This window comes from Tympanuchus pallidicinctus, unplaced genomic scaffold, assembly GCF_026119805.1.
Source record: "Tympanuchus pallidicinctus isolate F22 unplaced genomic scaffold, pur_lepc_1.0 scaffold3, whole genome shotgun sequence".
In the NCBI taxonomy this organism is placed as follows: domain Eukaryota; kingdom Metazoa; phylum Chordata; class Aves; order Galliformes; family Phasianidae; genus Tympanuchus; species Tympanuchus pallidicinctus.
In genome coordinates this window covers 21,425,333-21,448,989 of record NW_026294747.1, presented here as the reverse complement: position 1 = coordinate 21,448,989, position 23,657 = coordinate 21,425,333, and the positions used below count along the sequence as shown (strand labels likewise).

At 42.9% G+C, this 23,657-nt stretch overlaps 1 protein-coding gene across 7 annotated transcripts in view; it reads right to left on the bottom strand.

The window, feature by feature from the left end:
* Window positions 1–23,657, bottom strand: part of TSPAN18 (tetraspanin 18) — a 103,745-nt gene that overhangs the window by 12,848 nt on the left and 67,240 nt on the right. For 6 of the 7 annotated variants that reach the window (XM_052693206.1, XM_052693211.1, XM_052693207.1 and 3 more), the window contains 3 exons: window positions 6,885–6,976; window positions 5,919–6,113; window positions 874–948 (listed from right to left, as the gene is read on the bottom strand). In XM_052693206.1, the coding sequence (XP_052549166.1) occupies window positions 874–948; window positions 5,919–6,113; window positions 6,885–6,947 (333 nt within the window). In that variant the 5' untranslated portion in view covers window positions 6,948–6,976. Of the gene's footprint in view, window positions 1–873; window positions 949–5,918; window positions 6,114–6,884; window positions 6,977–11,853; window positions 11,934–23,657 lie in introns of all 7 variants that reach the window. The other variant, XM_052693209.1, reaches the window with a different exon arrangement.

Genomic DNA, 23,657 nt, shown 5'->3' with positions numbered 1-23,657 from the left:
TGTTACTAACTGATGTCTTTTCACAGCCATCACTCAGAGTCACATTTCAGAAGTGAGCTGCCTTGAGAAGGATGAGCCTTGTTCAGCCCAGCTCCTCTTTGTGTGCGTGTTGTCCTGTTTTTGGTCAAAAGCCACAAACTCTTGCATGTCTGAGAAACATGAGACCAAGCTTACTGCTAACATAGGAGAGGGATGATGGGCACTTAATAACATGCTCAGCAGCAGTGTAGAAAAAGGCTACATCATATGAAGCTGTGCAGAGAAGGACTCGAAATCTGTGAGCAAGGCTACATGAAAAAGAACTCTGAATGGACTCCAGAAGGGCCAGGGGAGATTCAGTCAGAGCAGGAGGGGAGGCATATCTTGCAGGCAGAATTGAAAGGAATCTGGCAACTATCAGAACATGAAAATTCAAGAAGAAATATTAGACAATGCCCAAGAGAGTTTCTGCACTGCAGACAGAGGAAGCATTGGTTCTGCTGGGGAAACAGGAGGTTTCACTATTAATATTAATACTAAACACATGCTATATTGCAAAAAGAAAATAGTTGCTTTTAACCTTAGTGTGGCATTATTGCAAAACTTTCCCCTGATGGAATGTGCAGCTGGTTTGGCTGTGAAAGAATTGAGAAGACTAAAGTCTTCAGGATTTAAGTAGTCCCACAACATATATATCCCTCGTACGTAAAGCATCCACCTTGCACATAGCAGCCTAACTAGCATTGCTGGCAGTTCTGCAGACTGTAAGTAGTAAGGAAGCAGGTTTGTTGGTATTTGAAACAGTTACAGTAAAATGAATCAGGCACTAATGCCATCCTCCAGCTGGGTACAATCCCACTAGGGCTCAGAGCCTGCCCACCATAGGATACTTACATTTTCTCTGAAGATAAAAGCCAGAATTGCAGCTGAAAGCTCCGCCAGGAAGATTAACAAAATAAACATGAAGAACTAGAAGAAAGAAAATGGGGGGGGGGGGGGGGGAGAGAAACAGAGAGAGATTTTATTACGAGAGTACAATAGGCAGTAGGAACACAAGCTTTTACAAGTTTTACCACAGAGATGGAAAAAATAACGAAAAAAAAAAAACCTATGACAATAACCTGGGGCAGTCACAGCCATCCTCTGACCCTGCCACAGGACATGAGAGCCCACAGCATGTTCTGCCATGTTCTAATGTGTAAAGTGGCCACTAGTGTCCCCTGATGAATCGGCACCAAGTTAAAACAGTAAAGCCTAGTTTGATGGAAAATGTTATACGATTGTGTAGATGCTCATATAGGACTGAACTGTCCTGACACAGTGAGGGGAAATGATGTAGGTAACCCATACCATGCATACACATATATATGTACATCTTTGCTCATCACAATCATAAACAGCTTCACTGTAATATAACCACAGCTCATTTTGTGTTTGGAAAAAGGTAGTGGGACATACACTGAAATACCTGGGACAAAAAATGGAATCTTTTTAGAGTTTATCTCAAGGCAAAATTAGCCTTGGTTAGAAGTATCCCCTTCCACACAATGGGGCTGCACGGGGTACATTAGTTACTCAGCTGCTATGAAACAATATAACTGCATGCTGATATGGTACCCCTGAGAAACCACACTGAGAAAAGCCACAGCCAAATGTGGGGGCCCCCAAAGGCAGCACAGAAAGCTGATCCACAACTTGAAGTACAGTTTGCAGAAGAAAACAGTGTTGAAGGGAACAAATCTCCCAGGAGAAGAAAAGAGAGAGCTCATGTTTCAGTCTGTCTTTAGGACTGATCCTAAGTTACACTGATGCCTCATTTCAGTCCACAACAAACACTACAAGAAACAGACAGGGATGTGTTCTCTAGCATCCTTCAAACAGCAATTGCTGATGCAGAGGAACACTGAGGGGAACAGAACAGAAAGTGGTAAGGCTCACACGTTCTCCTGAATCAGCATTTCTAATTTTCACTTCTGGAGACAAAGCACTAAGTTAGGTCAGACTTACAGTTCCTCAAAATGGGCATTTTTATGACGCTATGGTCATACAAAGACATTATCAATTGAGAAATGTAAGGATTCCAAGATTTAGACCACAGGCTAACATGATTTTAGCAGTCTGAGTGGCAGTTTGGAAGTGACTTTGGGTTTTGGTACCATGTGAATAGGGAACCCAGTAAGACTGCTTCATATGGAAGGTAACAAACACATGGTACAAGTGATTGAAACAACCAGCAGAAATAAACACAAAAGAGATCTTGATTTTTTTGCTGCATAAAAAGGCTATTGAGGGTCTTTCTGAAACAGAAGGAAGGCAGATGGGGCCAGAATTGCTATTTAAGGTCCCCAAGCAATGATTTATAAACAACGTATGGAATGCCATGCACTGTGTACTTTGGTAATGGAGAGAAAATTCCTACTACCAAATTGGAATGAGAAAGTGTTCTTTTGGTGTCAATTACCAGAGCTGTAAGTGATTTTCCCCCACCGGAACAGTGCACGCACTAACCTGTCCCATTTGTCTTTCTGTCTCTGCAATGGAAACAAAAGAAAAGCATCCCAGGCTCAAATGACAAACAAGGCAAGTCACACAGGGAGGGCTGCTAACAGAATGCTGTTGCTTCACTAGTTAACTAGTTGAACTAGTTAATTCTATAATTTATTCTTACTGCCAGACTTTTACATGCAGCTTCTATTTTTCCTGCTCAGAGACTATTTTGTTTTTAATTTCACCACAGGAGGGCAAAGAGCAAGTGATGAGGATGAACCATACTTTGCAAATCCACATCATCATCCATCAAGGGATCTCAGCATAGCCACTGAGAGGTCTAAGGTGGTGATCAAGTGATTAATCTCATCACCTTGCTAATTGCATTTCATTTACTGATTGCTGGAAGATACAGTTCATACGAGCTCCAGCACAGATCTGTGCAGAAGTATAAGCAGCCATCTCCAGATTACCTCTGATAAGGTTCATTATCATTCCCAAACTGATACACACTTACATTGTGCATTACAGATTTGAAAAATAGTTACTGTAGAAAACACAGAAGCAGGCATTGGAGGTGATGAGAAAAAAAGAGATGGATCATCCGTGTTTTAGAACTTGCTCTCATTCTGCATTTTAAGGCAACACAGCATCTGCTTATTATGTCTTGCCTCACAGAATTAAATTAAGCAATTACTGAAATACGAGCACTCTGGACAGCCAACTGGTCAACGCAGTGTATGGGACACAGCAGCTTCACATACAAGCCCATGCCTGAGACTGGGCACTTGTGTAAAGGCACCCTACTCATCCAACGTGAGGGTCTGAACATCATCCTTAGAAATGGGGTCTCCTGTTGTGGATAAAAATCCTGTCTTGGTGACAGCTCCACAATTGTCGCAAGCTTCCACAAGTCAATGTTTCACATTTCTTTCCTACAACACACCTACTGTTCCAGCTTCAGTTGTTGCAGAATGAGCAGTCATTGCCTTTAAACGCAAAGGACTTGTGTTTTCATGTTGGAAAGCTGTAGAGGCTGCGGTATCTGTATTACAAGAGTGCAAAAAAGGACATCTACCCTCACAGCTAAGCCAAATCAAGCTAACACAGACTTCTTTTGCAAACATGAATTCAGTCTCCTGTGGCAAAATAAAAACATTCGCACACATTTTGTTTTGTACACTCAGTAGCACTCTGGATTCTGATTTTTATAGTGTTCTTTTACAGCCATAGGGTCTTTAGGACAACCCAGAATAAAGCCAATCCTGAATTCTCAGGCCCACCTTTGTTGTATTTTGTGAGCCACATCCAAATGCTGGAAAATCTAGAAACATTTCACAGCCTTGTGCTTAATGCAGCATGCTGGGTTTCACAAGGATTTTTTTGTTGGTGTGGGTTGTTGTTCTTTTTTTCCAAAAGACAAGCAGCTTAATGTAAAATAAAAGACACTGTAAATACAGAAGTCAGAACCTAGAGAACATGTATGTGTGCATCTGTCTTGTCCCTTCTATCCTTTATTTATATTTGAACCAAAAGCTTCACATATATATTATGCATCACTGTGAAATCTCACTCAAGCAGCCCTGGCTCATGAATTCTTTAACAGCTTTGCAAGAAGACTTGATTTGATCAGGCAACTTCTCCCTAAGTACCACCTCTAAAGCCAAACGTTCTCAGTTCTGCAAGCGAGCTCCCAGTCTCACTGGCATTTGCTCATGAATGGTTTGCCCTTTCTATGTCTAAAACACTCCCATTAGACTTCTGGTTGCACAGATCTTTTGTGTATTTTAATGTCAGCTGGTCTGGCCTCCCAGAAAACAGAAATTAGTAAAATATCTCTTCTCACTTGGCATCAGCACAGATCACTGTGCAAGTGCTTTGCCGCTGTTGGACACCGGATGACAGGTTGAGAGCTGACTTTGACGTCTGAAGCTGGAATGCTAATTCCTCATCCAGTGATTACTTTCAGAGTTCCTGCTAGTTCCAGGTATTATCTCATGCCCATTGAAGTCTCAGATTCCAAGTATATAATAAAATAATAACAAAACTAAATAAATAAAGCAGCAGGGCTCAGAACAATTTCTATGAGTTAGAAATAATAGCCACAAGTTTGAATGCACTGGAGCAAAAATAAAACACTGGGAGGAATATTCAAATAACTATTGACCTCAGTGATGCTATGTCAGGAAAGTACAGCACAGAAGTCCCCTCTTCCAGCTGTGTCCTCTATCTGTATGCTGCTTATGTAGTCCAAACTCAAAATCGCTCTCTCACATTCACTTATAACCAATACTTTTCATCAAATGTAACTTTTAGTTTCTTAATCTGATTATGTTAGGCTCTGAGTAAACTCAGGCTCACTGGGCCTGATTCTTCACATTTTGTGAGGCTCCTTTTGGCAGGTTTCCCTGACTTGACAGGTGATATATTGAGTTTTCTGATTTACTTCTCAGATGATTTACCAGCGATCCTATCCACACAGGCTTCCAGAGAGGGGCTCTCACATGCTGGTTATAAAGTCTAGGGGTGGGCATGCCAAGTGCTACAGAGAATTCACTTCAGTGGAGCCAGGCTGAACCCTAGGAAAAAAAATAGCTTTGTTTTTAAGAAAGTGGACTTTCCTGTTCTGCTAAGATACAAGCCTCTTTTTTACTGTGAAGCAGCTGTGCAAGACAGAATCATAACACAATAGTGTAAGATCAACATTTACACAAAAATAAAAACAAACTTGCAGATCCTGAGTAAGAAACAAAAGGCCACATTTGACAAAACCACTGAGTTTTGTGTTTTAACACATAACTGATAATGTTTTCTGCAAATAGATAATGGCTGGAAACCCTGCAGTATCAGAACTTAGGGCAGGGGTCAGAAAAACTGATTTTAAGCGTTATCTAATGACTAGAAGGAATGAAATTTAACTCCTTGGGTGGAAAATTGCCTGAAAAGAACAAACCTGTTCATTTCAGGAGCAGACCAGGTTGCATGAAGGATCGACTACCCATTGAGAGCTGAAATATAAGGACATCATCCAAGTTCAGAGCTGGGCATTTTTGCTGTGGGGCCTCATTACATAGATGCTTCACTCTATATGTTCTCTCTGCTTTGTTGTGAACCAGTAAGAAATGAATCTACAGGTGGAGCTAATGGTTTTAATATAAAAAGTATCCAGGTTTTGATCACTTTCTATATGTTTTTGAGACAAAGCTTGACAAAATCAAAATACAGCTCCAGATTCAGACTCACAAGACTCAAGCCTGCTTCAGGAAGGAAGCAAATTCTCTGTACTTCCAGCTGTGTGTAAAAGTGTTCTAAGTGTACTTAATATCTAAGGGAACAATGGCTGCAAAAATAGACACCCATTCATGCACTAATTGCAGCATCACTTATCTAGATTAAGAGTCACCCCATTCTTGGGGAGCACCAAAAGGCTAATAAAGTGCAAGGACACTTACAAAAAGTAGGAGACATTTGTTCTCACGGATGGCACCGCAGCAGCCAAGGAAACCCAGCAGAAAGAGCATTGCTCCCATAGCCAGCATGATGTATGCTCCTGTGAAGAGCAGAGGGTTGGCAGCCACGATCTCTCGAAAACCTGTTGGATCCACGATGACCCAGATCCCAACTCCTAGCAGGCATGCTCCTCCCAGCTGTCACAGCACAATGAGAGGAAAGAGGGGGAAAGGAGGAGACAGGTCAACATTAACAGCTGCTGCAGGAATGCTGGTTTCATCAGTATGTTTTAATCAAAGGTGTTTTGGAAAATCTGTTTCTGTGGCAAACATTCTCTGCTGAGCAGGTGACTGCTGACATGCTGTTATGCTGCTCTCAGCGTTTCTTGCTCACTCAATGAAACATTAGCAGCAAAAGCATCTTTTCTTTCTTAACACTTCACTCTACCAACTTTTGATTCTCTGCCCAATGCTTGAAAGACTGAGTCTTGAGACTCTGCCACAACTGCAGGGGATGGCCCAGTGAAGAGGCACAGGGGAACCCTCTCCACCACAGTGGCGCCTTGCCCCAGTTGGGGCAGGATGGCTGGGTGTTCCTACCCCTCCCTTCAAAGACAGGAGCAACATGGGTCACCAGGAATGTGGTAGAAAAATCCCTGTTTGCTAGCAAAAACCTCAGCAGGGCACCCAGGACTAGAAAACAATTTCTTCTGCCATTCAAGGACAGACCATGAATATAAGTTACAGCTTTCCTACTTTGTCTTTCTTGTCAAGGACAACCTTAATGCAGACAGCAGTGGCCACTGGACTGCCTTACTCAATGTCTTAACACCTCCAGATGCCGTAAATTAATATCCTTGGTGATTGCTAGTGCAAAGCTGAGGGATCTTTTGTGGTAACTTCACTGAATTACAGCCTATTCTGTTGGCTGCTGGAAAAAGAAAGAATCAAGATATTCCAAATACTTACAAATATAAAAAAATTGAAAAGAAACATCAGGTACTTCATGCAGCTCAGACAGTCTCCCTCCATGGTCTTCAGGCCGCTTGATCCAACTCTTCCTGCAAAACACCAAAACAATTTTAGCACACTCAATTTTATTTGAATGACACAGCCCTATTTCCATGTCTATTCCCTCCAGACCCTGTGGAGTTCATTATACAGAAGGGCTCATTTTTTACCTGAACAGAGTACCAAAGCTCAGGCTAATAAGAGATAATGATCGCTGCTAATTCCCTTTGCATTCTTCCAGGTGTAGAGGGGAATGCAAATAGAAAGGTTGAAAGAAAGCTTTGGCGTTGCTTGCAGGGTGAAATGCTGGGGGGAAAAAAAAAGTCTGCAAATGATGGCTAATTTTATTTTATTTTTTTTTAGTCCCTAAGGTCTGTCAAGTTGAAGAAACACTGAACACACCTGGATATTTCAAATCAAGTAAGAAAGCTGTACTGACACAGGAGCCAGAAGCTGTGCCCATCGGCTAGTCAAACATGCATCTTGGACAGTTGGCTCCATACAAGCCTCCCTTACGGAATGAAGCCACGTGAACGAGGAGAATATTTTCAGGAAAACGCTCAGACATTGAGAATGACTGTGGTGTGTGAAAGAAAGAGGGCTTGAGCAGGCCATCCTCAGCTCAGTTCCACACACTGGGGCACACCACCTGCTTGTCATGCAATGTGACATGTTACTGGGCTGCTGAAGTCCTGTTATTCAAACTGCATCCTGCACAAGTCTTTTCAGGCAGAGCCTGTGGATCAAAGCTGGCAAGCTTTTAATCACAGGAAAAAAAATGTCCATTTTGAATCTCGATATGGTCTAATTCAGACCATAAAGGGCTTAGGACAGTATTTGTATTGGAAGAGAAGCTACTAAGTTTGACCAGGTGAAGTTGCATTGGAAGAAAGTTCCTGTCCCCAAAAATTTGCTGTTTAATGAAGTGGCTGCATCTTCCAAAAAGTAATTTCACCTCCCATCACCCTACAAGTACAAACGAATACATAAAATAGTAAAATTTTCACTGAAACAGAAGTTAATGAAGTCACTGCACCTTGTACAGAAGGAAGCACACATATGCAAACAGAAGCATAATTTTGCTAAGCTCTCTGGAGAAGCCCGCCCAAAGCTCATGTGCTTCTTAGCCCATCTCCTCCCCTTACACTGCAGAGAATGTCATTCCCAAAGCAGACATGTACCCACATCCGATTATATGCTGCTAATTAAGCACTCTACAATCCAATTGAAAGGAAAAAAAAAACCAACAGAAATTACACAAGATTTTCACCAGAACAGAAATAAAACTATTTCCTTCACTCACAGAATCACAGAATGGGCAGGGTTGGAAGGGACCTCAAGGATCATGAATCTCCAACCCCCCTGCCACAGGCAGGGCCACCAACCTCCCCATTTAATACTAGACCAGGCTGCCCAGGGCCCCATCCAATCTGGCTTTAAACACCTCCGGGGATGGGGCATCCACAACCTCTCTGGGCAGCCTGTTCCAGCACCTCACTGCTCTCTCTCCTTTGCTGTTATTGTTAAGCCACAGAAACTTTGGAGTGCTGTCCTTCCCTCTATGGCTATGGAAACTGCTCTTCTTTAACCAGAGGGGTGAGAAGACTTCAAGTCTCCCAGCAAGAGGATGCTGAGGTAAACAGTCAGATTCAGATTGGTTTAAAAATCAACGCAGTTCCTTCCCAGTGGCAAAACAGATAGAGAGCAATTCAGAAGCTGCTGTAGGCTATGAAGCACATGTATAACTGATCCTCCACAGCACCTGAGCTTTCCTGGGCAGCACTACAGTGTGCCTTTGCTGGCCTGGGCTGTTCATGGAGCCCCTTTGTGAGTGGAATCCTCAGTACATCCAAAATGCCAGTTCTACAATCCACCTTATTTCTGGAAGAACACCAATTGGAATTGGAACCTGAGAACCAAGGCAATATTTTCCTCTTCAACATTTGTTTCCTTATACCTCCTACATCTAACTCTTCTACCCAGACAGACTCATAGCCTAGCTGTGAATGCAGGAGATGAAGTGGGGCACAGAGCTCTTACTTGGGCCTGGAATAGATGCCCACATCTTCCTGAGGGTTTAAAGCCACATCTGCCAATATTCCAGAAAGAAGAGAAGATACGGATACTTCAAGAGCTCCAGAATTAGTGACACCCAAATGTCCCCATCACCACACAAAGGTTATGCTCCAGTGAAACAAGGAGAGCTAAATCTCACTCTAGCAGCCACAGCCTGAAAATTATCAGAGAAACTTCTAAGTCCTGCTGCCTTGAGTGCTCACATTTAATCTATATCATAGGCAGAAAAAGCGAAGAAAAAAAAAGATAAATAGGAAACTAATTCAGCTGTATTGTGTTACTTTGTGTCACACACACTCATCTCACTGCAGAGACACCACACTAGATAGCAGCAACTCCTGAGTCTTACCCTGTCCTGCCACTTTGCAGGGTTGATAAATCACATTCCTGCCTTGATTCACTATCCATGTCTGGGTCTGCTTCCTCTGTAAGATGAGCTCCCTTGGAACAGTTCTGATTCATGTGTCTTTTCAAAGACAAGCTACCATTTCTTGCATTGCTCCTCTCCACACTGGGTATGTTAAAATGTTTTCTACGTATGAACTAGGAAAGGAGACTAAACATGTTCAGCAATCAGGTCTTGAGAACATGACTGCCAGTGCTGGTGTGGTCATGCAGTCACAGTCATATGGGAGCATTAGAAACAAATACACCCTTGGCTTTGACTAGTGAGGGCTCCCTTGTTTGAGTCATAAATTTTTACCAGTGCTGTTGCTGGGCTCAGATTTGTAATTTCAAAAATTACCAGGCTTCACACAGCAGAGCAACAAATAAACACAACCTTAAGTGACTGCCTCAATACCTACAGCCTGGGGACACCTGCACAGAGCAGCACGATGCACTCTGTCTGGGCACACGGGTCCCCAAACAGCACATGAATACTCACCATCTGGGTGACAGGGGACATTAACCAAAAGCATGATCTGATTTCTTACACAAGACTTAAAACCATTTCAAGTAAGAGTGGAAGCACTCCAACAAACCTGAAATATATTACCATCTTGCTCACATATGCATAGTGCTTTAGACTTGGAATAGTTTATAACTAACATTATTTACAAACAAACTCAAGCAAAATGCAAATAATATTCCTTGCAACTAATGTAATTATTAGACTATTTTACATGAAGTCACTAATCACAAGCTGCAAGAAAATAACTGACACGAAAGGGCAATCCTGACCCAAGAGATGCATTCCTACCCACTTCTCAGCCACACACACAACAAATAAATTTTTCGTTACTCCTGCTGCACACTGTTACAAGTGAGATAAAATCTGAATGCATACATCCTAATCTACCCTTTAAAAATATCTTCTCTCCCCTTCTACAGGCCTCAAATTTGTGAGAGATTAAGTTCTCCTCTGCAAGAGACATTTAATGCTAAGCAAACATTAACAGTCAGAACTGCAGAAGACAGCGGCTGACAGATGCTTTCCCTGGCTTGTCCCATCTCAGATCTGTGAGACATATGAGACGCATTTGTTTTTGTCTGAAATGTAGCTATAAATGTTCCACTTTCTCTTAGGCAGCTTATTCAACAATTTCCCCCTAATACAAATTTTATCTTGGAAAATGATGAGGAGTCTAAAACACCCCAGCAGCATGGCCATGAAACATACCCCAGCTGCTCTCATCAGTTAGGAATACAGTCCAGGTTTTCAAGGCGATGCAATTTTTTGTTCTCCAGCCACCATTTGTTTCCTTCCTTCTGGCATTCATTTTTGCACGCCTTGAAGCTATACCTTGAACTTCACATATCTAAAGGCAGCTGCTCAACCACTCTCCCAAAAACTGCTTACATGCTTCTCCTTGATACCACTGACATTCTCCTCTACTCCCGCATCACTTTCACACTGGACTGAAACCTGTAGTTTCACTTCAATTGCACTCTCACCTTTATCATGAAGACAGACTCACTGAAAAATGTAGGTTTGATATGATCTCTGGATGCCACCAAATACAAAAACCCGCTGCCCCCAGTCTGGGCCAATTTCAAGGTTTAATCCAAGACTAAAAATTTGAGCAGAGTGCTCAGGGTCACATTTTGTTAAGTCCTGAGTACGTCCAAGGACTGAGACTCCCTAGTCTCCTGGGCAGTTCTGCTGTATCAGAACTGTATCTGTATCTGCTGTACAAAATATTAGCCAACAGCTTGAGGAGCAAATGGTGCTAACTTACACCTACCCCCATGTTCACACACAATGCAACCAAGTAATAGAAGATATATTTGCTGAAGCTCTCCAGATTCATTGCCAGACAGCCCTTAAAGGAATTAGAAAACATGGACCAGGCTCTCTTCCATGTCAGTGAATCCATTCCCAGGGACTGTTCCAGTGGATATGTCACTAAAAACATCTCAGAAGCTCTCAGGTTCACCAGTGGTGAAGGACTGCCACGGCCTGGCTTCACTCCACTGCATCCTTTCCTCAGCAACATGGCAACATGCCTCTTAGCTTGAAGGCCTGGAAATTTGGCGCAGCTTGCTTGCCTGCCTTCAAAGTGAATCCTTCTTCCATGAGGATTTCTATGCTCACCACTGGCAAGCAGTATCTAACTCCTTTTAAACAAAAGTAGTTGGGTTCTGCTAAAAGACCTTGTCTAACAGATGGTTCCCTTCCAGTAAACAGAGTATTACTCTTGATAGAACAGAGATAAGGGCAGATTTATAACTAGGAGACTGAAGGGGGATGACCTGCTGTGCAACACCTCACAGGTGACTTCACCTGACAGCAGGTGAACTGTGCATTTCTTATTCCACTCCTGCACACTACAGCTACATCAAATCAACCCTGACAGAAACAGAGAGAGCATTTGAGATGCAGAAAAACTGAACTATAAGCAAGCTTCACCTGAGCAAATCTCAGGACTTGAAGCACACTGTCTTTTCTAGTCTTTAATTGCCTATGTGCCCCATATTTTTCTCTGTCGCCTGGAAGAGAAAAATACGCAATTACTGCAGAAGTCAATAAAATTCAGTCATGTTAAATACATAACTTATTAAAACAGACCATCGCCTTAATTAACCACCTTAATTTAGTGTACATTAGCACTAATGAAGAGCTTTTAATACCCAGCAAGGATCTGATTCCTCAGAATCTCTTTAACAACCTTTGGGGTGTTTTTAATGCCCACAGACCACACGTAAATCCGTAGTGCCGTTATGTATGCACCTCATACCACAACAGCACTAGATTAATCACAGCTGCACTTTCAATATTTTATAGGAGGTTTAGACAAACTTTAATCTGCTGTGACTTTACAGCCCATTTACTGGGAAAATGGAAAAGGCTGAGGAAGGGAGATGGGATGTGTTTCCAGGAGGCTCATGAGGAGCAATGGTCAGAGATACTGGGTGCTTCCCCAGCCACCTCCTGCACAAAGCTGAGCAAACAGTTTTCTCTCACTGTCTGGGAGCAATGAGAGATGAACAGAAAAGCTGCAGCGGTGCCTGCCCTTGCAGCCCCTTGGCTGCTCCTCCACCTGCCCCACTGCCACTACCAGACCTGCAGGCAGGGCAGCTCCCATCCTCCATCAGCGCCTTGGGCCACTAGCGCTCAGCATGCACCTGGGATTGTAGGTATTGTAAGCAAATAATTCAGCCTCCTCAGATCATATGGGAGAACTCGCAGATATTCCAAAATGATCAATAAGGTGCTTGGCCCTCTTTCTGCTCCCTTGTGGTGCAAACATGCCAGAATTTCAGCAGGATCTCTGGAGCGGGTGTTTCCCACAAACATTTGTGAACCTGCCTTTGAAAACTGCCTCCCATGAAGACTTCTGTGAGTAGAAGTCTATAGTTTGCTGTCGGCAGGAAGCGAACAAAGAGTTTTGAGGTGGCTGAAACTAGTACAGTATAAAGCATTTAATGAATATTCATAGCCTTTCTGTTTTGCATTAATCCCACTTATTTTACGTCCTTCCTCTGTCACCATGGAATTACATTTCTGAACAACGAGCGGGGATGGCTGCCCTTTGGAAACATGGAGGATGCAAACAGTCTCAGCCAATTGCCCTGCTGCAAAGTACTTTGGGTACTGCCAGCAGCTGAGCCACACACCCACTGCACCACTGGATGGGCCCCAAATTGGTACCACATTTGGGGGTCAGCATGTTTTCAGAACATGCTATGCAACCATCCAAGCTGGCTGCAGCATGCGTGGAAACCTCCAGAGGGTGGCTTGAAGAAGCTGCAGACAGAATATGAGCCACCATCACATAAGGGAGAGCTCCTTCTGGCACACCAAACCCACCCTCACCTTTTTATCTTTTTCTTTTGTGTGCGGGGAACGCTTTGTCCTGAGCTTTGCACATACAGCTGAGAGACAATTTCTCCAGCTGTTCCATCCTGTGATGTCTTTACCCCAGGACAGCTGCTGCCAGGAAAAGATGCCTCTAACTTTAAAGCAGAAATGGCACTGTGCTATAGAAACCTATCATTAGGAAAATCGCCAGGATGATGGGATTCCTGCTCCTACTGTGCGTGCATATAATTACATCCATACAAGCTTTCAAAGGTCTGTGTGGGAGAGGAATTTTATTCTTTTTATTCCCCTTAAGTCACAATATTTTAAAAGAACTTACAGCACCACAGAGAGGAAGAGCTTGAATGCTTCAGAGGCACCAGCAGGTGCTGTGTCAGAAGGGATGAAAGAGCATGTTTGGTGCCAAACAATAGCAATACTCCATCTTACTCTGCAGCCCTAAAAGGGAGGAAGTCCGTGCCAAACAGACTCACTTTGGTTAATAGCTACGATTTTGTCATTAGGGAGAACTGTAGAAAGTGCAAAACCACCATGCCTAATTGTGACTTGAGCAAGCTGATGCCTCTAATTACAGTCGCTGGGGAAACACAGTGGAAGCTGGAGCTACGGTGCAGGCCAAGCCTCCTTCCTGAGGCCACGCGTGTGCAAGCCGTGCTGCCTCAGCCACTGAGCAGCTGCGCTTGGCACACTGTCCTTGTCACCCTGCCCATGCCATCAGCCACCACAGCCAGCTCCGTGCCAGCACTAGCTTCTCCTTGCACTCACTGCTTGCAGAGCAGCTCTTTGTGGAGACTGTGTGTTGATGAAGGAAAAGCAGCTCAGCTTGAGGCTCTTGCTGGTCTTTGCAGCTCAGAAGAGAGCTGAAGAGCCAGAACAAAGACACAGGAGGCAAAAAGCAGCTGATGGAGTCTGCAGGCAGCTGTATGAGAAAGAAAAGAATGAGCAGTAGGTCACGGAGAAATATCTGACTGGTTTTGGAGACAAACCAGTTTCCTGCATGTTAACTGGTGCAGGAAGACCACCAGAAGAATAGCTTATGGGCGTCCTGGTTTAACTAGTGCCCCTAGCTATTGCCAGCCCCCTTTGCTCACCACATTTGCAGGATCTAGGAAACAGAAACACAATGCCAGCCCACATATCCAGCCAAAGGAGGAGCTGAAGGCAGAAGTCGCATCCTGCTGGATCTCCCCAACAGGTCACTGCCTTTATACTAAGGATAAACACCTCTTTGGCAGCAGGCTCCGTTTCACATCAGACCCATGCAGCAGCTTCAGAAGAAGGTAAAACATTTGCCATTCCTGAACTGGAGCTTGGCACAATCTGTCAGTCCCATGCATTATCCTGTAACTAATAGCTTTTATATAAATAACTAGTTGTACTGGAATTTCATAGTGCTTACATAGCAAAGTCATTGCTGTGACACGACTCCATTACTGCATGTAAATCCAATTAGATCCCAAAGTGCACTGTGCAACTATAATCGGCCCCTGTGGAGTAGCAATGAGGGGACCTGCACAAGGCCATGCAACTAGATACTAAATTACAGTCAATCTACCTCCTCTTTAGTTGCATTAAAATGCTAATGTCACTGTAATACGGGCCCATTTACCACTCATGACTACCTTGCCTTGCAACACTACCGTGAATGAGGATGTTGCACTGCCTGAGAGCATTTAATTCCTCACTGCAGTTGAGCAAGCAAGGCCCTTAGGGGCATTTTATGTCTTAAAATAATAACTTGATTGGTTTTTATAATGCTAAAATCATATGAAGCTGGGGATAGTGTTTATACAAATCTGAACTGCTGCTATAACCACCCTGTCTCATTTCCAAGCAGAGTTCTCTGGACAACTGGACCATGTTCCTCCTGATCCTTGTCTGTTCTTAATGAAGACATTTCAGCCACAAAGCAGCTGTGCTTAAGAGCACACCAGTCACACACAAGAGGACAAAGAGAACTGGACTGAATCCCTTTAAGCTTCATATAGACAACACCAGCTTTGCAACAAGAACAATAATACAATACTTAGCAGTTAAGTTTGCATGATGTGTGCACAGACTACATGAAATCATATGGTGGTAAGATCTCCCACACATATGCAAACATTCTGGATGGAAAGGAAGAAATCCCAGAGTGGGACATAGTCTCCCAAATGTTGCAACATTTGGAGAAGTGCTCATGCACGTGTTTGAAGTACCAGTAGAGCAAGAGGCCACAAGCCATACCACTCCATTTAGTGGAAATGTGCTTACAGCACTATTCAAAACATGAAATGCTCACTTTGGCTCTTTCCCAAGCCAAGTTTAATAATCATGTCTGGCTCTTTCATACTGCCTTTCTCACACAGGCATCAGCCACCCTAAATAAGAAGATCTGTGTACAGAACCAATGCATCTGATTGCTTGCAACTCTTTTAAGTTCTGTTCCTCAAAGGAAAAAAAAAAAAAAAAAAAAAAGAAAGAAAAGATAGCTCACAGGTGTACTTTCCCTCATATTAACCAGAGTACAACAGAACCATATGGAACAGACCATCTTTCTAAACAGATCATCCAAAGATTATATGTGCTGATAACATAATAATATTAACTCTGTTCATGAGATAAGAAAACCAAGGTTAGAAGGGGAATGGATGTGCTAGACCTCCTGAGCCAAAATACAGCAGGCTGCTCCCCGGTCCATGCTGAGAGCCATGAAAAGGATGATTATTTCTGGTTGACAAACTCCACTCTTTTCAAGACATTTTCTGTCCCACAGAGAAACTTACTTAGCATATAAAAAGGGAGGTAGATAACTTTGGCCTCCTATATCTGCAAATACTATCCCCCAGGATGGAATAAATGTCACCCTCAGAGTGGGTCATGCAGCTACATCACAAGCTGAGTGACATTACTGTCACATCAGGTGCTGTCAAGTGTCGAGACTCTCCAGACGTTTGCACAGCACTCCAGACAGTTAGGGCACTAAACATAAAACATAAACGCCTGCCACTTCTTCCTGTAGCTTGATACACCTCACCCTTACGACCACCAGCTCCTTGGTGCTCTTTTTCATTCTCTTCTTCTATAGCCATGCTTTGTTTGCAGCAAATGCCTCGGCAGTTTGTGACATTCGTGACTGTTAAGGAAGGATGCAGGAATAGATCTCAGAAACACTGGGCAGTTGCTGTGGCAACCCTGTCCTCTTCAGACCATGATATCCAATGCTTTAAGAAGTTCCCGGATACTTTGCGGACTTGAGGGAAACAATGCAGCAGAGAAAAATGAAAGATTTTAAAGTAAAGAGGCAATCAAAATGGATCACCATGAGCCACATGGCCTTGCCCTATCAAACAGATGATAACAATCTCTCCTTGGCAAGGAATAGCAGCTGCAGGGCTGTACTGTGAGGCATAGGCAAGGGCCCATGGACAAGGCAGTTTGAAAACCCACACGTTTATCATCTGTTTTAATGCAGAACAGAACTCCAGAGAAGTGGGTTCTTTTCTTTTTCTCTTTTTTTTTTTTTTTTTTTTTTTTTAAGGAAAAGGTGGGAAAGATACCCCTACCCTTTAATACCTTTTAACTGGGGGGACTAGTAATCTTAGTTGCTTTTAAAAAATCCCAAACAAAAGAAAATGTATTAGCTATCCTACCAAAAAAAAATTAAAAATAATTTCTTTGTTCCATCTGCCTACACAGATGCTAAAACAGAACGGTTTTGTCAGGTTTAGGTAGTTTAGAAAATCAAAGGTTAGGAGAAACATCCTGTAAAAACAGCCTATCTTAAATGAAAGATCTCAGGAATTCTAAATAAAATAAAACTGCTGGAAATCTGAGAAGTGGCATTATTTATCGGATCCTGGTCATCTTTTAAATCCTATTAACAATAAGAAAACCACATCTCAAAGTGCCATGAATTCTATACACAATAGGAAATTCTTGAGCTCACAGAGCTCATAACTCAAAACGTAGTTCTTTAGAAACTAAATAAATCTCACAAGGTATAGGGGCTATATTTTAAGTAAAGCTTGAATGCAACAGAGGTGGTAAGAAACACCCTAGGTGAAGAGAGCAGACGTGGAATCCAAGTTATTCTGCTTAGAGCCAAACTGATACACATGCAACATATTGCACATGTAACTCTAAATTTAGTTTCACTTAATCAGTACCTTTAACTTACTCCAGAACATAAAATCACAGTTAGCGTGGTCTAAAAGGTCAACGCGAGTGATCTCCAGCACACTTGTTCTGATTAAGGTATGAACACAACCATCCACCAAATAAGAAGGTGAAGGAGCAGAGGGAGAACCACAACCACAGCCCACAAGAGAGTCTCAGCTGATCTACAGGAAAATCAGCACTAGTTAATGAATCCCACAACCTTAGCATATGTGTTCCTAGCTGCTCTCCCTTCCCTCAGAAGCAGCACAACCCAGGGCTCCAGCAGCCATCAGTTTTCAGGCAGAAAACCACCCTCCCCTCTGCGCAGCTCAGACAAGGGGGCAGGACTAAGTGAGGTCTAACCAAGGCGTGCAGGCTGGCTCCCAGCTGCTTTTGCTTTCCAAATGAATAACAGATACTGCATCAAGATGCACAATGTCATGCTGGTGAATTTGTTGCTCTCATAACACCTAATTTTTCTCCCCATCTGAACTTATTCTGAAAGCGTGTGGTTCATTTTCCCCCTTCTCCTTTGTCCTTAACTTGTGGCAAAGGTAACACAAAAGAGAGGTGGCTGGTTATATGCATCTGAGAGCATGACTATTAAAAAGAGGGCTTATTCTGGAAAGCGCCATGGTTTTTCTTGCTGTTCACACAGGCAGCTAATGATCACCCTAATAGCTTCTCTCTCTGAAGTCATAATAAGCTTACAAATGAACCCATTCAGCACATATTAAAAAGCAAGAGATGCTCCTTTGATTACAGCCTTTATGGAACTCTCTATTTGTTCAGGAGGTGCTGCTGAGTGCCCACTTGCCTGACAGAGCTGAATGCCACATCAGCACCGTCACCTCTGCTGCACCCATGCAGGTGTTAGGGAACATGGACATCAAGTCCTGGACCACGAACCGCAGCACTTCTGGGGATTAAGTGACAAAAAATGAGTGTAACCCGTCTGACACCCAACACAATGAGGCATTGAGCAGCCAGTTCATGTCTCTGGGCAACTAGCAGAACCTATTGATGGCACACTCTGGGTAGGAGGCACCTGTTTGTTGTGGCAGTAAGCTAGGCAGCACATCTATTGCTTTGAAAGGGGAGGGCCTTCTGGCTCACAGTAATCCATTTTGATTGCCTTCTTATTTTAAAATCAATCATTTTTCTCCACTGCATTGTGACTTTGCTTTCCTGAGGTGAGAGTAACAGGGAGCTCGTTTCTTTTGTCACCTGTAATGCTTTCTCTACTATAACATTATCCTTAATGCTTAACCTGCTCAGAGCCTGATCTAAATCCCACTCACATTGCTGACAGACTTAAAAACGTCTTCAGAAGAAGAATAAAAAGAATTTTTCAGGTGGGAAAAACATAGTAAAATCCGGGAGCTCATCTTCGTTACGGTTCTGGGTCAAGTATTTCACATTAGTGAAAAAGTTAAAAGAGCACACCTTTATTTTCCCTTAGGGAAACGAACACTGCGTACAGTATCCACGCTTTCCCAAACTGCCCTTAATCCCTAAGCACAACGTATCCACAGGGAGCTTAAGAGGAGAGATGTGAGGAGTGAGACCCCTGGCACATGAGGAGTGCAGCCTGAGCGCTGATGGGGTGGTGCAGGGCTTTCAGGCAGCCTGCTCCGTGGGGAGAATTTCAGCCGTACTAAATATCACATCTGCTCTTAGAGAGCTCATCCTCTAAGCAAGCACTTCTGCTTTGCCTGAAAGACAAGACCTCTGTGCGGAACAGTCCTTTTCTGCATCTCCAGGAGATCTGCTGGGGTTAAGGCGGGTCAGATGATGAAATACAGATAGCTTTGTGTTGATACTACCCACAGTGCCTATTAGGAAGGCTGTAATTGTAAGAAAACATTTCTCAGCAAGGATATTTAATACAGTGCCAAAAAGTCTCCCCAGGCAAGCTTTGTTTTAAGGTTTGTGAGCTCCAGGCAGAAAGGATTGCATCTCTTGTGTTGAAGTGGTTCAGGCCCTGCGCAGTTTTAGCTCCATTGTAATCCGAATAACACACAAAGGCAGCAGTGGAAACTTCTCTACCAGAATCACTTGCAAGATGCTGGGAATAGCCTGGGGCAAAACCTGAAGCACCATCAATCATCCCTATATGTAAGAATTGGCGAGCACTGACAGGGTGTCATAAGGACTCTTTCAAAAATGAAACAGCAAATTTAAACGTGGAAATACTCAGGATGCTGATGAATTTTCTTTTACTCAGCCTTTGTTAATATTTTACCTGTCAGGAGTAAGTAACTGAAGACATAAAATTTCCTCTAATCCAAGCCAGAAGGCTGGATTAATTCCAAATGTACCAGTGAATGATGAAGGCATGATCTGAAACACCAACCATGAGGAAGTTCACATGGTCTCCAAACAGCACAAAACCCACTCTGTGGCTGGGCAGCAGAGCGCCTTGCCATTCACACTCAAAAGAAGCAAGAATAGAGTTGGATCTGGTCCAGCAATTCCTATTTTTACAAAGACTTAGTAATCTTTTCAGGGAGAACAACGAACAGAACATATTGACAAAACCAGATCTTCTGCAAGGGGCAGGACTCTGCCAGCTAACCTCCATGTCAATCAGGATTGATCTGAATTCTGTCTGCAAAAATCACACCAACTTTTGGTGGCTGAAGCTGACTATATTCCATCTCAGCTGTGCCTTTCTCTTGATCAGCATGACATTTGAAAGCAATGCTGCCTTCCAGCCAAAACTAGTATATTTTTCAAAGCATGACTGGTATGTTTGGAGGGCAAAAAAAGCCAAAGCAGCCCAGGTTTAGGTTCAGACATAGGAAGCAGCAGATTCAAGCAATGCCTAGCATGGCCAATCAGATCTCTTGAGGCATACTCCTGGTTAGCCTGACACTGCTCTGAGCTCTGCACCCATGAGTCTGGAGTGACACAGCATTTAATGGCCTCTTCACCCATCACTGCTGTCAGTGTGGGGAGAGGAATCTTTCTGAAAACACTGTGGAGTTTTGCTGCATTTAGAGATAAGTTATGACAAATTTCAATTCATGACTTGTGGTCACCATCTTTCACGTCTAATGATATGTAAACCATCTTGTGTCATTAATACCACTTCAGTGTCATTTGCTTTACACATTATAGTCTGACAGTCCCTTATGAAGCTCTGTGCCTGTCTTCTTTTTACATGTGGGTATGGAGACCAAGAAAGCCCCCTTGCCTTTTTATTCCAAGTTACCCAGCAAGTGTTCCAGGCAGCTTCTGCAGCCCCCTGCTCTAGTGCTCCATTTTTCTCTTTTATTTCCTAGCTTTCCCTCTCTTCTGCAAATACACTGCTTGACACAGATATCTGCACTATATATCGGATACAATATTCTTGTTTGTCACCTGACTTTTACATGCAAGTTGACAAATTCAGCAAATGTGACTTTGCTCAGAAGCATCCAAAAATCTCTGAGTCAAAATGTATGAATGAAAAAATAAAAGCGGATGCCAAGCAAGCCTTCATTTAAGCACTTCACATATCCTGTATGGAAATATCAGCTCCAGAAATTCAGTCTTTGATGAGATGACATCTCCTTACACAACATCCTATTTTTTGACTATCGTTGGGCAAAACAGTTCAGGTTTCTCAGCTAGTACTTATCTGCTGCTTTCCCTGCTATCTTGGAGGATTACAAGTGAGTTAGGTGACTCCAAAGCATTTTGGGGGAATAGCTAGGATGTCCTCCTGGCAAAGTCAGAGGTGACCAGATAACTATAGAAGGTGTCAATACAGACTGGGGGGATTCATTTGTATAAGTCAGAAAAATACTGCTAAGCCTGTACCGAAAACCCAGAACAACGACTTTACTACCACTAAATCTTCACTGTTGGCTCGGTGATTCCAAAATTAGTCCCTTCAGCTGGACTATTACTTGGTCTACAGATTTTTGTTTTTTAAAAAAAAGAAATTAATCTGAGGGCAGGATATTTTTCTAATATCAGATCTCATTTGGGAAAAAAATGACCACACTGGTGGATACAGTATCAGCAATTAACTAACAAAACAAACTGATTTTAATTAGGATGTCAATTGTGCAACGGTGCAACGGCCAAGATCTCTGCCTCTAGTGTTATCATACATTTATAGGAATCATAGATGAGATAAGAAGAAATTTACCACACACATCCCTTCTTTATTTTGAAGAAACACAATGAAGGATTCAGTTCATGACGTTGGTTTTAAGCTACCACTGGTGGTTATTTTTACCTTAGCTTTGTTTGGTGACCTCCATTTTACAGCCTAGCTGTAGCAGCTTATAAAAACAAAGGAATTCGCTTGGAGCGAAGTGTCCTTAACCTCAACGTGTTTGAGTTATCTTTGTTCAGATTGTGTTTCACTTTCCCAATCCCACAACCAAACTGTGGCCTGATTTGTCAGCTTCTCCTCCAAGGGAGGCCACATTTTTCTAGTTGAAGTACATATGTAAGAAGGTATGTCGTGACTATGTTCCCTTTCCAGGATCTTACTGCAACTAAAAGCATAGTGAGTGTTTTAATTGAAACTTTTAAATATGGGTGCAATTGCCTTTTTTAAGATGATGTACATTTTTTTTGTTAAAAGATCTAAATGTAGATACACTGGAAAAAATTGTCTTTTCCCATAAGCTGGGGTAAGCCATGCCACAGTAGGGGATTCTGATGCTCTAACTATGCAGGAAGAGCTAAATTAGCAACCCCGCATAGTGTAGAACAAAATTTCTTAGCATCTGCCCTCTTTAAACAATGTACAGTTTTGAGCTCTCAAACCAGTGCAGCTTACTCCAAACCCCAGCACAAAATACAGTCAAAAGCCTTTTGCTCCCATCAGTTTAAAACTGGGCACTTTGAGCTTTGCACGGCCATTAAAAATATACACCCATGAGCAAAAAAAGAAAGAGGAAAAAAGGCTCACCTAGATCTAACCTGCGAAAGCATTACTTCACACATTAAACTAGAGATCTACCATTAATTACAAAGCTTAACAGATTCTTCAACCACCACAAAATAGAATATGCACTTCTAACGACAACTGAAAAAAACGACATGAAAACATCAGCAGGATATACTAAAAAATGGCTAAATCATAACCTACCGATATTCCTCGAGTTCATTCTGTGGGTAAAATGCGAGCAGAGGCCAACTTCACATCAAGCCCAAACGCCAAGCACTCTGTCATGTCCTCACCAGCTCCTGGGCAGCCTGTCGCTCCACAATCCCAGCTGTTAGAACCCCAGGCAGCAGTGAGCTCCTCCAGAAATGGGCAAAGACCTAAGCCAAGTTCTTATACTTGGGATTGCCACACAGAAAGAAACACCTGCAAAGCTGGGTGCATTTTGTAGCCTTAACTCTTCATTGACAGTGGTTTTCAAAATGCCAAAGACAGCTAATGAGCGAGTGCAAGCAAGAGCAATGTCCTCTTGTCCTTACAGCTTCAAGTAATACCTCTGTGAAGAGAACCTTACATACCTCAAATATTACGTGACCTACTCAAGAGCTGAGGCCTTGAGCTCCTTCTCATAAGATGTTCTGAACAAAGCCGAGTCCCACCAGCTCCTCTGACTACCAGCATCTGTTAGCAGGACAGCAAAAGGGACAGCAGAGTGCCTGCTAAGGAAGTCTGTCTCTGAGAACATGCCCTACAAATGGGGAAGACTCACTACAATTACATTAGCAGTGGTAGCTGAAGGCACTGCCACATTGTTGTTTGCTCCTTAATTTAACAAAAAAATAGTGTAAGGTGGCTATAATTGGTGGGGAAAAAAAAGGTTCTGTTTTTGCATAAGTCTGATGGTGATTATAGGATGCTGACACTTCTAAGAGGGAGCTACTGAATATTTAACCTTCGAAATGGAAGCTTGGTTGTCTCTTGTCCCGTTAACATCCACACGTATCTTCCATTAACTCTAATTAGGGTTAACAGGGTGTTCACATAAGTACCTCTATAATTAATGTTAATTGTAGTGACGAGCAATTCTGATGGGAGACAAAACGCCAAGTTTCCTCTGCAGGGTTAAGCATCAAGAGCCCGGATGTCTCTCATTTCCATCTTCTGCCATTAAGGCCCCCGAAACAATTGCACACGTTGCAGACAGACTGACACACTGAGCCTTGCAGCAGGAGACACACAGAGTCTTGGGTAACAGCACACGCTGTTATTTATACGAAATGGAAACGTGGACACACAAAGCCTGACACATACCACACTGATTCACTTCTGGATGCTCACTGCCGTTACAGATCCCACAGTA